This window comes from Chiloscyllium plagiosum, unplaced genomic scaffold (genome assembly GCF_037043375.1).
Source record: "Chiloscyllium plagiosum isolate Xiang-an unplaced genomic scaffold, Cpla_swu_hap1 HiC_scaffold_10, whole genome shotgun sequence".
Classification (NCBI taxonomy): Eukaryota; Metazoa; Chordata; class Chondrichthyes; order Orectolobiformes; family Hemiscylliidae; genus Chiloscyllium; species Chiloscyllium plagiosum.
This window is the reverse complement of record NW_028270148.1, coordinates 21321332-21335268: the sequence shown is the minus strand read 5'-3', so window position 1 is coordinate 21335268 and position 13937 is coordinate 21321332. Positions and strand designations below refer to the sequence as shown.

General features: G+C 42.6%; 1 protein-coding gene across 3 annotated transcripts in view; it reads right to left on the bottom strand.

Annotated features, from left to right (window-relative positions):
* The window catches only part of LOC122552660 (inactive phospholipase D5), a 91398-nt gene that overhangs the window by 51553 nt on the left and 25908 nt on the right, over positions 1-13937 (bottom strand). For all 3 annotated transcript variants that reach the window (XM_087991202.1, XM_087991203.1, XM_043695480.2), the window contains exon 5: positions 11534-11661. In XM_087991202.1, the coding sequence (XP_087847328.1) occupies positions 11534-11661 (128 nt within the window). The remainder of the gene's footprint in view (positions 1-11533; positions 11662-13937) is intronic.

Sequence of the window (13937 nt, the reverse complement as noted above, 5' to 3'; positions counted from 1 at the left end):
GAAGCGCAACCCACCCATACATTTACCCCTTACCTAACACTACGGGCAATTTAGCATGGCCAATTCACCTGACCTGCACACCTTTGGACTGTGGGAGGAAACCGGAGCACCCAGAGGAAACCCACACAGACACGGGGAGAATGTGCAAACTCCACACAGTCAATCGCCTGAGGCGGGAATTGAACCCGGGTCTTTGGCGCTGTGAGGCAGCAGTGCCACCGTGCCGCCCATGGAAACATCTTCTCTACATTCACTCTACCCAAGCATCTCATTGTTCTGTTGTTTCAATTAGAACTCCCCTCATCCTTCTAAACTCCACTGAGAACAGACCCAGAGTCCTCAACTGTGGGTTGTTTTGACCTGGATGGTGTCAAGCTTCTTGAGCATTTTTGAAGTTGCACCATCCAGGCAAGTGAGGAGTATTCCATCACAATCCAGACTAGTGCCTTGCAGATTGTGGTCAGGCCTTGACTAAAAAAGATTCTCCATTCAGAAGTTCCACACTGGATTCCAAACGTTAACTCTATACCTCTCTTCACAAGCGTTGCTGAGTTTCTTCAACATTCTCTCTACGTGTTCCAGATTTCCAGCATCCACAGTATTTTGCTTTATTTTGGAAGACTGAGGTGAATTGACACTCTTTTCTGCAACACAGAGAAGGGGTTCAGAGGGCTGTGATGCCTGACCAGTGCCCGGTTTGGGACATCTCCTCAGGGGGCGAAGGGGAATGCAGTGGTCTTTGCCTTTCTACTTACTAGTCATCTGGACCGAACTAGGAAAGAGGTTCTGAATACAGAGTATGAGGAACTCAGCTAAATTAAAAGGCAGAATCTCAGGGAGGTTATAAACTCTAGATTACCATCTGAGCCAAATTCAAATTGGCATATAAAATTCAGAAAAATTAATATGGGGTTCAAAGACTAGAATGGAAGAAGTGGGCTGTAGTTTATGGGAGAAAGTGAGGACTGCAAATGCTGGAGACCAGAGTTGAAAAATGTGAAGCTGGAAAAACACAGCAGGCCAGGCAGCATCCAAGGAGCAGGAGAATCGATGTTTTGGGCATAAGCCCTTCTTCAGGAAGCCTCGATTCTCCTACTCCTCGGATGCTGCCTGGCCTGCCTGTGTAGTTTATGGGACACTAGCAGTAGTGCTGTGGAAAGTTAGGGCTGTTCTCTTGGGACAGTCTACGTTCCAATATTGCTGGGTTCAGTGTTCTTATAAAGTGTATAAGTAGAGAACCGGAGAGAGTTTTAAACTAAATGGCCAGGGCCAAGGGATCAAATGTGGCATGATGTGCTGTCTCTTTGACACAGGATAAGAAAGCAAAATAATATGGGAAATCAGGTCAGAGAACAGCTAGAAGGAACAGAAAGGAAAAACCTAGGACTATCCCAAGGCTGGAATGGTGGCTCAGTGGTTAGCATTGCTGTCTCACAGCGTCAGAGACCCAGGTTCAATTCCAGCCTCGGGTGACTGTGCGGAGTTTGCACATTCTCCCAGTGTCTGCATGGGTTTGCTCTGGTTTCCTCCTACATTCCAAAGACGTGCAGGTTAAGTGAATTGGCCATGCCAAATTTCCCGTGTTCAGGGATGTGTAGGTTAGTCCAATCAACCTGGGTACAACTTCAAAAATACTCAAGACGCTTGACACCATCCTCCTGTTCTGAATACAGAACCTCTTTCCCAATTCTATCTGGATCACTGGTAACTAGAAAGGCAAAGACCACTGCATTCTCCTTCGCCCCCTGAGGAGATGTCCCAAATCGGGCACCGGTCAGGCATCCACAGCCCTCTGAGCCCCTCCTCTGTGTTACAGAAAAGAGTGTCAATTCACCTCAGTCTTCCAAAATAAAGCAAAATACTGTGGATACTGGAAATCTGAAATATGTAGAGAGAATGTTGAAGAAACTCAGCAGGTCTGGCAGAGTTTGTGAAGAGAGAAATAGAGTTAACGTTAGGAATCCAGTGTGGAACTTCAGAACGGAGATTCCTTTTCAGTCAAGGCTTGACCACTATCTACAAGGCACTAGTCTGGAGTGTGATGGAATACTCCTCACTTGCCTGGATGGTGCAACTTCAAAAATACTCAAGAAGCTTGACACCATCCAGGTCAAAACAACCCACAGTTGAGGACTCTGGGTCTGTTCTCAGTGGAGTTTAGAAGGATGAGGGGAGTTCTAATTGAAACAACAGAACAATGAAATGCTTGGGTAGAGACGTGGAGAAGATGTTTCCAACAGTAGGAGAGACTAGGACCAGAGGGCACAGTCTCAGAATGAAGGGACAACAATTTCAAACTGAGATGAGGAGGAATTTCTTCAGCCAGAGGGTGGTGAACGTGTTGTTGATCAGTCAGGGGTAAATGTAGGGTAGGGGAATGGGTCTGGGTGGGTTACTCCTCAGAGGGTTGGTGTGGACTTGTTGGGCAAAATGCCCTGTTTCCACACGGTAGGGATTCTATGATGACTTTCAAAGATACCAAAAAACAAAACTAACAAAGTAAACAAATTGTTGGGTGCACATTGAGGGAAATAGTAATGATCTGATCATAATTACAAGGATGTGGTAGCAGGAGGACAAGGATTGGGTCCTGAATATTATACAACATTCAAGAAGAATGTATAGATAGGAGGTGGTACTGTTAATCAAGGATGGCATTTGTGCAATAGTTAGAGATGACATTCATTCAGGAGATGAGAATGGAGAATTGGTTTCGGTGAGACAAGGAATAGTAAAGAAATAAGTTGTTACTTAAAGGGTGTACAGGCCTCCCAACAGTAAATACAATATAGAACAAATAACAAAGAAAATTACAGCACAGGAACAGGCCCTTCAGCCCTCCAAGCCTGTGCCGATCCAGATCTTTTATCTGGACCTGCTGCCTATTTTCTAAAGATCTGCATCTCTTTGCTCCCTGCCCATTCATGTATCTGTCAAGATACATCTTAAATGACATTATTGTTCCCACCTCTACACTCTCCACTGTTAATGTGCTCCAGGTCCCCACCACCCTCTGCATAAAGAACTTTCCACGCATATCTCCCCTCAACCTTTCCCCTCTCACTTTGAACTCATGACCCATAGTAATGGAGTTCCGCACCCTGGGAAAAAAGCTTCTTGCTATCCACCCTGTCTATTCCTCTCATGATTTTGTAGACCTCAATCAGGTCCCTCCTCAACCTCTGTCTTTCTAATAAAAATATTCCTAAGCAATTTAACCTCTCTTCACAGCTAGCACCCTCCATACCAGGCAACATCCTGGTGAACCTCCTCTGCACCCTCTCCAAAGCATCCATATCCTTTTGGTAATGTGGTGACTAGAACTGTACGCAGTATTCCAAATGCAGCCAAACCAAAGTCCTATACAACTGTAACATGACCTGCCAACTCTTGTACTCAATACCCATCCAATGAAGGAAAGCATGCTATATGCCTTCTTGATCACTTTACTGACCTGTGTTGCCACCTTGGGGGAACAATGGACCTGAACACCTAGATCTCTCTGTATGTCAATTTTCCCGAGGACTTTTCCATTTACTGTATAGTTTGCTCTTGAATTGGATCTTCCAAAATGCATCACCTTGCATTTGCCCAGATTGAACTCCATCTGCCATTTCTCTGCTCATCTCTACACTCTATCTATATTCTGCTGTACTCTCTGATAGTCCCCTTCACTATCTGCTACTCCACCAATCTTGGCATCATCTGCAAGCTTGCTAATCAGGCAACTGATACCTTCCTCCAAATCATTTATATATATCGCAAACAACAGTGGTCCCAGGATGGATCCCTGTGGAACACCACTGGTCACAGGACTTCATTTTGAGAAACTCCCTTCCACTTTTACTGTCTCCTCGTGCCCAGCCAGTTCTCTGTCCATCTAGCTAGTACACCCAGGACCCCATACAACTTCACTTTCTCCATCAGCTTATCATGGGGAACCTTATTAAATGCTTTACTGAAGTCCATGTATAGGACATCAACAGCTCTTCCACCATTAATCAACTTTGTCACCTCCTCAAAGAATTCTATTAGGTCATGTCTTACAAACCTTCGCTGCACAAAACCATGCTGCCCATTACTGATAAGCCCATTTTCTTCCAAATGGGAATATATCCTATCCCTCAGTATCTTCTCCAGCAGTTTCGCTACCACTGACGTCAGGCTCACAGTCTATAATTACCTGGAGTATCCCTGCTACCCTTCTTAAACAAGGGGACAACATTAGCAATTCTCCAGCCCTCTGGGACCTCACCAGTGCTCAAGGATGCTGCAAAGATATCTGTTAAAGCCCCAGCTATTTCCTCTCTCGCTTCCCTCAGTAACCTGGGATAGATCCCATCCGGACGTGGGGACTTGTCTACCTTAATCTCTTTTACAGTACCCAAAACATCCTCTTTCCTTATGCTGACTTGACCTAGAGTACTCAAAGATCTATTCCTAACCTCAACATCCATCATGTCCCTCTCTTCGGTGAATACCGAATATACTGAAGGGTAAAGTATTAAAGAAAAAATATTGGGAGCTTGTGATAAAGGGACAATGGGTGACAATAATCCAGATATAAACCAGAAAAATCAGACTGACAGGAGCAGACTTGATGAGGAGTTCACAGAATACTTTTGAGATAGTCCCTTAGAGGAGAATGATCTGAAATTGAGCAGAGAGCAGGTTATTTTAGGCTTGCTATTATAAAATACATCAGGATTAATTAATGACCTCAGAGTAAAGACACCCCATAGGTAGCATCAAACACAATATAATTAAATTTTTAACTTTAATTTAAATTAAATTTTACTTTCAGCTTGAATGGATCTAAGATTGTTTCCCTTATTCAAGTTGAAAATCTCAATGAAGTCATGAAAACGGAGCTAACCAAAGTGAACTGACTTTCAGGACCATGGGATAGGTCAGTAAGTAAAGTTATACTAAGTTAAAATCGCCATTGTCATAGAGCACCATAAAGCTGCTCTGTCATTAGACAGAGACAGAGAGAGACAGACAGAGACCTGAGAGTCACCATGCCTCAGGTGAGGGGTTAGGTTGTGAAGGCAGGGCCTTTATGATCATCACAGTTAGTCAGGGAATTTAACTCATGCTGTTACAGAGCCACGCAGCACAGAAACAGACCCCTCAGTCTAACTTGTCCATGCTGACCAAGTTTCCCAAACTAAACTGGCCCCATTTGCCTGCATTTGGCCCATATCCTTCTAAACCTTTCCCATTCAAGTAGCTGTCCAAATGTCTTTTGGATATGATTACTGTACCTACCACTTCCCCTGGCATTTCATTTCTAATATGCAGCAGTATCTGTGTGAAAATATTGTCCCTTAGGACCCTTTTAAATCTTTCACCTCTCACCTTAAAAATATGCCCTCTGGTTTTGAATTCCCCCACCCTAGGGAAAAGACCTTTGCTATTCACCCTATCTACACCAGTCATGATTTGATAAAGCTCTACAAAAGGTCACCCCTCAACCTCCTACATTCTCTGAAAAATGTTCCAGCTTATCCTATAACTCAAATACTCCAATCCTAACTCAAATCAGCCATCCAGCCAACTGAACTAACTAACCCCATTAGGTCAATAAAGACACAGTGGAATGCATTTAAGAGGCTATTTCAGAATAGTCAGAATAAAAACGTTCCTACTGAAGGGGGTTAGTTGGCTGGTTACAATTGCAGAGCAATGCCAACCTCCAGGATTTAATTCCCATACTGGTTGAGGTCACCATGAAGGACTGAGGCAATGGTGACCCTTAGGTTGAACTCACCACTCATCCATCTTTCTGTAATGAGAGAGTAGCCTATGGACCTTGGATGAGGGAGATATTTACCTTCTACTACACTCACTTTCTCACTGTAAAGCAAAATTCTAAAGCAAGGGTCCACCATCCATGGTACACTAAAAACATTATGGAAGACAAATCTCAGGGCAAAAGCAAACAATTGTGCAAAGTTGAGCAGCACATCAGATGATTGGACAGAATGCAAAATTGGCAGAAAATCACCAAAAGGTTCACAAAGAGAAAGAACTTAGTATATGGGAGGGAGCTAGCTGGAAATTTAAAATGGATAGTAAGTCTGAAAAACCTTAAGGTGGATATGGAAAAGTTGTCTACTTTTAGGGGTACATCCAAAACCAGGCAGCAGGTTTTAAAATTCAGCATCACTTTTTTAGGACAGGAGATGAGGAGAAATCTCTTCCTCTCAAGGAAATGTGCAGCTTTGGAACTCAGCCTCAGAAAGGTGTGGAGGTGGGATCATTAAATAATTTTAAGGCAGAGGAAGATAGATTCTTCATGGATATTGAAGGCTAGAAGGGGTGGATGCTGTATTCCTGCTAATCTGTCCTTAAACTCAGTGTTGTTAGAGAGAGAGAGAGAATTGCAGGATTTTGATCCATTGACACTGAAGAAATGGTGATCTACTCCCTAGTCAGGATGGTGAGTGGCTTGGAGATGATATAATGAATTAATATCTAACCAAAAAGCATAGATCAAGGTTTAAAGAAGAGAGTTATTCAAGCAGATGATTCATCGTCATATTGATGCAATAAATGTTCAACTTTTTCCATTGCAAGTTAATACAGCAGTATAGAATATAAACTTTGTCCTTATAATTATAGCACATGCATTCCTACACATGAATATCATTGCCAAGAGTGTTCATCAAAACATATGGATGTAACTGCAAAACCATCTCAGTCACAAACTACATGAAAATTTAAATGAGGCCATGGGTATCAAGAGAAAAGACATGGTGTTCTTGCAGCAGTTCGAACCACATAGCTCTGTGGCCAACACAGGAATGAAGTACAACTTTCAAAACTTTTTAAACTTTAATGTCAACAATAAATACTCTTGTGGATTTTTTTTTCAAAGTGCTTTGGAATGCTATGATATAAACCAAAAGAACATCAACATTTGTAAGATGGAACTTCTTATTAAATCCCTTTGACCAACAATGTGCCATATAAGTTCTTTCACACAATTAACTCAAGAATATCCAAAAGTCAACCGACTCTATTATCACTACCATCCAGAAAGGATAAGGACAACAAACAAGGGGATCACCACCACCTACAAGGACACTCCAAGCCACTCACCATCCTGATTTGGAAATATATTGCTGTTCATTTGCTGTCATTGGGAGGGAATTCCAGGATTTTAACCAAAAGGGCATTGTGGGTCTACCCAGAGCAACAGTCCAAAAAGGCAATTCATCACTGCCTTCTCAAGACTAACTAGGGATCAGCAATAAATGCTGGCCCAGCCAACAGTGCTCATGCCTCATGAGTGAATTACAATAAGTGTCTCTCCTGGAATCGTGTCAATCTGCCTTCTGCTCTGCCTGAGGGTGATCTGGAGGCCAGTATCATAAGAGGTAGTGGACAGATCCTATTGGACGAAAAGTTCATTAAACCAAGTTAGTCTCCCTTCTGGCAGCTTATCCCTGCAAGGGCATCTCCATTTGCTGCTTCTTTAGAGTTTATGACAGTGCACCTAGTAGCATTTTTAATGCATCAACAGTGTGACATTCAGAGAGGGAAGCTTAGGAGGGTTGACTAATGCAACCATTCTGAGAAACAGCAGGTAACATGCAGGTCACCTCCAGCTACTGCCATTGGGCTCTGCACCTGTATTGATGAAGGGCTTATGCCCAAAACATTGATTCTCCAGCTCCTCAGGTGCTGCCTGACCTGCTGTGCTTTTCCAGCACCACACACACACTTGTGTTGATACTGCCCCAGGGAGCCCAACTACTAAAGGCCAAGAGTGCAGCAGTCTATACACTGTCCTTCCAGGCTGAACATTGGTATAAATAGCACTGTCTAACCTAACCCCTATTGTCCCAGGAGATGCAATTTGTGATTCTGAGGAGGAGATCTCATTGCCTCTTGGATAGAGGCTGTTTGTTGGTGTGAATGAAGGTTACTCCAGGCTCCACTGATATATAGACTGAGAGTTACAGGGTACAAACCTCTGCTCCAGCTGGTGAGCTTGGAGGCAGGAAACTAGGAGAGGTGGTCTCGGACCTGAAGTCCCGTGTATCCCATTACCACCAGAATTAAATGCTGGGTGGGAACGCTCATGACTGACTTCCTGCCCCACAGCTAAATAATGCCCAATTCATGACCATTGTGTCAATGCTGGGATTAACCCAACTGTGAGCAGGCATGTTACCAGTGCTGTGGGTCAAAGCTGTTAGCTGGGGAGGGTCTCTCCTCCAGCCTGGGTCCTCCATGATCCTGGGATTCTTGGAGAATCGTTCTGACAGTAGCAGGAGCTGCTGGCTTCTGATTACCTGGCGGGAATTCCACCTCTGGTCTTGATTCCAGAGGGTAGGCCCCCTGGCGGCCTTGCCACTGCCTGATTGGCGTGAGGTTCAGTGAGCCTTCTGCAAAGTAGGCACCTCCAGTCACCAGGTGAGACACCACAATAAGACTCCACCTACGGATACCATTTGCCTCACGTGCTTAGAGACTGACTGCAGAGCCTGCATAATGTCAGAATGATAATTCTTGAACTTTCTTGTTTTCAGATGAATGGCCATGAGATGTAGATTCAACAGCATCCCTCACATTCTGCTGGGAGGATATTACCCACTTCTTCAAATTCATTCTGACACTGTGGATCACCTCCTGCTACACCCTTACCAATGTGGTTGAATTTGCATTGGGTGACCATAATTGAGTAAATGCGTGGGAATGAAAAATAATTCACCTGGAGGAGTGGAGGGGAAGAGAATGAAAGTTTGTTACTAATTCTACACTTTTTGTATTTAAATGGAAGTATTAATTTGAGATTCACTTGTGTGATTGCCCCAAAGACCAGTACAATCTTTCTATATATCAGAAGTGCTACAAGTTAGGAATGCACAAACTTGAGCTGCTGTAAACATTTCCTACCTACATCCTAACTTACACATCGTACTCACCCATCAGCTCTCACTGATCTACATTATCTCCGGGTTCACAGTGCCTTTAAGATTCTGACCTTTGTTTTCAAATCTCTCCATGACATGGCAAATGTGAACCACAGCAATCTCCACACAATCCTTCCCCCTACCATTCACCAAATCTTGGCGACCTTCTTCGGCCCTCTGACCCTTCCTCACCTTTGTGCTCCTCCAATTCAGGCCTCGTGCATACCCCCAATTTTCATGGTTTGCCATTGGGCTGCAGTCTACACTCAAAATGCTAGAATTCCATTTCTCTATCTCCCCACTTCTCTCTTCCTTTGAGATGTCCTTTTAAACCTACCCCTAACTATTTTGGTCCCTTTTAAAATATCTCTGTGTGAAATGCTCTTCTGAAGCACGTTAAAGTTACTAGATAAATAAAAGATGTTTCACTGTTGTGGTTCTGTTCATCGAGCTGGGAATTTGTGTTGCAGACGTTTCGTCCCCTGTCTAGGTGACATCCTCAGTGCTTGGGAGCTTCCTGTGAAGCGCTTCTGTGATCTTTCCTCCGGCATTTGTAGTGGTTTGAATCTGCCGCTTCCGGTTGTCAGTTCCAGCTGTCCGTTGCAGTGGTCGGTATATTGGGTCCAGGTCGATGTGCTTATTGATTGAATCTTTGGATGAGTGCCATGCCTCTAGGAATTCCCTGGCTGTTCTCTGTTTGGCTTGTCCTATAATAGTAGTGTTGTCCCAGTCGAACTCATGTTGCTTGTCATCTGCGTGTGTGGCTACTAAGGATAGCTGGTCGTGTCATTTTGTGGCTAGTTGGTGTTCATGGATGCGGATCGTTAGCTGTCTTCCTGTTTGTTCTATGTAATGTTTTGTGCAGTCCTTGCATGGGATTTTGTACACTACATTAGTTTTGCTCATGCTGGGTAATGTAGTGTACAAAATCCCATGCAAGGACTGCACAAAACACTACATAGGACAAACAGGAAGACAGCTAACGATCCGCATCCATGAACACCAACTAGCCACAAAATGACACGACCAGCTATCCTTAGTAGCCACACATGCAGATGACAAGCAACATGAGTTCGACTGGGAAAACACTACTATTATAGGACAAGCCAAACAGAGAACAGCCAGGGAATTCCTAGAGGCATGGCACTCATCCATAGATTCAATCAATAAGCACATCGACCTGGACCCAATATACCAGCCACTGCAGCAGACAGCTGGAACTGACAACTGGAGGCGGCAGAGACAAACCACTACAAATGCCGGAGGAAAGATCACAGAAGCGCTTCACAGGAGGCTCCCAAGCACTGAGGATGTCACCTAAACAGGGGACGAAACGTCTGCAACACAAATTCCCAGCTCGGCGAACAGAACCACAATAACGAGCACCCGAGCTACAAATCTTCTCACAAACTTGGAATGTTTCACTGTTTTAGCTTACTCCAATTCAGAATGGAAATCAGCAAACTGTTCCATTTAATGTGTTGAGAAAAACTGTATGTTTCTTAAATCCTTAATAATTGTCTTGTTTCACCTAGGCTTCTTGGTGGCAGAGATTGTAACAAATTAAAACAGACCAGAGTCTCGCCTTTAGACTATTTGAAATATATGGCAATTACCAGAAAAAACAATAGATTACCAATTTTATAGTTGATTGGATTTGCAGTTAAATACCATCAACAAGAGCATAGGTGCATTTATTGTATTAACTAAAGAGAACAGTAGTTATTGTGGAATATTAATTCCAATGATTTATGGCTAGTGACCCACACTAGTCACATCTCCAGTTAGAGTGTAAATGGGTCAAATTTTATTTTTCCCAATGCAAAAAAAAAACTAAGGTTCAATTCAGAGACTGTGCCTTTGTTAAATAAGAGTCTCCATCCAGCTTCCAGGACACTAAGCATATTACAGTGATCTGGTTTTAATGCTGCAGTCTCATATACATCTTATTTACAATGGCAGCTGACATAAAAGGGAAAATTGATTTTCATTTCCTATTGCAAGTGCAACATATTTCAACTATGTTCATGTTACAAAAGCTCTGGTTTTCTGTGATAAGAAACTTCTGCATCAAATGCATAGACTTAGCAGGGGCTAATTCTGTTCTTTGTAATAGTGAGCTCCACTGGTACTACTCATTGCTCCAGTAATGCCTTAGCCTGGTCCTCTGTTATGTTGCATACTGATCCTGTGTCTTTTTTATGATTAATCATGGTGCTGTGATTGGACTGAACCTGACTCAGCGAGTCACAAACGAATGTCACTCATGCCTGAAAACTTTGTACCTGCTCATTCAACTGCAGCAGCCAACAGTACTATGCCTCCAAATTAAATCAGGCAGACACAACTCAGGTAACTCAATTTGTTTTTCAATCTTTCGCTTGAAGCCAGGACCGACAATACAGTCAATAATTTACCAACACTTGTCCAGTCCACACAGCTGCATTGATCATCGAGCAAGTACGTCCTTTGTCTAAAAGTTCTCGTTCAGTGCTGACTACACATTTCTGCATGAGCCAATTATTGTTTAATGGGGTGCTATACACATTTTAAAAAGACTTAAAATATTATATGATTATTTTTATATGAGCCTGGGCATGAATTACCTGCGACAGAGAGCGCCAGTCCATATGGGCACTGCCAATGTAGATGTGCTTCCTGTCCACCACCCAAAAAGAAGAACGAAGCTCACCGCCAATAATGGGAGTCATATTTATGTATTTCACTAGTGCACCTGGATGTTAAACAGTCAACAACTCAACATTAGCTGCTACTTAATGTCTTCAAACCACATAGTGATGCACAGATGACACAACATTAAGGTCTCTCATTATCAACTGAACAGATTGAGAGTTTGTTGGCAGAGTATGTTATCAATATTATCACATAAATATCCTTTTAAAATTGGGCATGTATGAAATTGAAATACGAGGAGTAGTTGCACTCAAATAAAATCTCATATTATAACCTAATGTTATTGTTAATAGAAAACTAGCTCTTTATTGAATTCTACACTGATAAGGTCAGCAATATGACTTTACTAACACCATTAGCTGTCTAAATATTACTCTGCTCTTACTATGGGATTGTGTTTTAAGTTGACCTATCCCTTTGGCCATGAAGTTTAATCACTGTCAATGAGCCAAGCCTGAAGCCAGCCAGAGTTTAATTGCAGTTTAGTGAAGGAAGTTCTCAAAACTATCAATTTTTGGCTCTCAGTCAGACAGGCAAGCATGAAATTTAATAAAAGTACAAAGTGCTAGGGAAACTCAATGGGTCTTGTAGCATGTATGGAGAGAGAAACGTTTTGAGTCCAATGAGTTTTCTTTGTATCCAAATTAAGATGAAATTTAAATATATTCCCTGCACTTAGAAGTAGCAGAGCTGAAGGGTGACATGTGAAATGTGATGACATCATCCAAACCCTTGCATAGACTAGATGCAAAATCTACTGCTTTATTTAAAGAGTTGGACAGTATGCATTATTTGGAATTCTGTCCCTTTAAGGTTGAAGGTTTCTCAAACAGCCCCAGTGCTTTTGGCATTTCACATAGGAGGTGATAGGGGATGTTCGGTATGGTCCCTCACACACCGACAGCTGGACAGTAATACCAAGCAAGGAATCATCCAAAATATGTTCCTTTATTTATGCAATAGCTATGCCAGGTGCAATGGATGCCTTCTGCAGTAATTTGCTCTTCCTTCGTCTTCTGTATTGCCTTTGGCATTGAAGGGAAGGCTTGTAGAGTTGAAGTCGACAACAAAAAAAAACACAAGTCCATGCAAACCGTTGCAGTGTAAATGAAGCATTATTTGGCATGAGAAAAGCCATCAACTTGAAATGACTATTCAAGAGATTAAAACCATCAGAACAATTACAACTCCCAACTGAAACTGGCAGTGTAAATGTAAGCAGAGTGAGTGAATTATGAGCCAGCTGCAGGTTTGAGAGACAAAAGGAGAGGTTTAAGAGAGCAAACACTCCTTACTATAATTGGTGATAGTGATTTTAATGTGAAAACTATATAAAGTGGGCAAGCCAAAGGATGCACAGGGCATCAGAGAATACTGTAAATGAGCAAATAGACAGCACACCTGCTTCAGGCGATAAGCTGCTTAAAGAGTGAAGAAAAAAACTCCAAAAACTTAAATTTATATAGCACTTTTCATGACCTCAACATGGTGCCAAGACAATTCATAGCCAGTGAAGTATTTTCATAGTATAGTCATTGTTCTGATTCAAGACACATGGCAGCCAATTTGCAGACAGCAAAGTCCCACAAACAGCACTTACATAAAGTAGTCTTTTCTTGAAGTCATATTGATTGAAGACATGGGTTAAACCAGTTGTCGGAGACTGGATTTGTATACAGGCAGTGAAAAGAGCGTTTCATAAGACAGCCTGTGTTCCAAATAAGAAAGTAACATAGTAGTCTGTTCCTAGGTTCAGTTCCTGGTCTGTTATAAAGTAATCTCAGAGGCAGGCCCTATATTTAGCTTTGATAGGCCTTGTTAGGGATGGTAAATCTGGTCAGCATTCTCTCCCTTCCTAATGCCCTGGGCATGTAGATGTCAGAACAAAGGAGGGATTTTCACTTGACTGCAATGTTCTCTGTGGACAAAGAGCCCCTGAAGATTAGGATAGAACCTCATTGTAACCATCAGCATGTTAAGTACTCGAAGGCAACATGCTGACAGGAATTGGGAGAAAGTGAGGATGGTAGATGCTAGAGATCAGAGCTGAAGAAGAGTGGTGCAGGTCAACCAGCATCTGAGGAGCAGGAGAGTTGACGTTTTGAGCATAAGCCCTTCATCATTCCTGCTGAGGGGAAAACCTACCAAAGATGGTTGATTCCCTTTTCATTTAAGCTGATGGAAAGACATTCCAATATGTTCTGCTAAGTGGATTGACAAGAACCTAGCCCCATTATCCACATACTGAAAGGTATCGAATGCAGGTAGAACAGTACTCAACCAAGATACCAACACCTTCGTGGGAGGAGAAAGAGA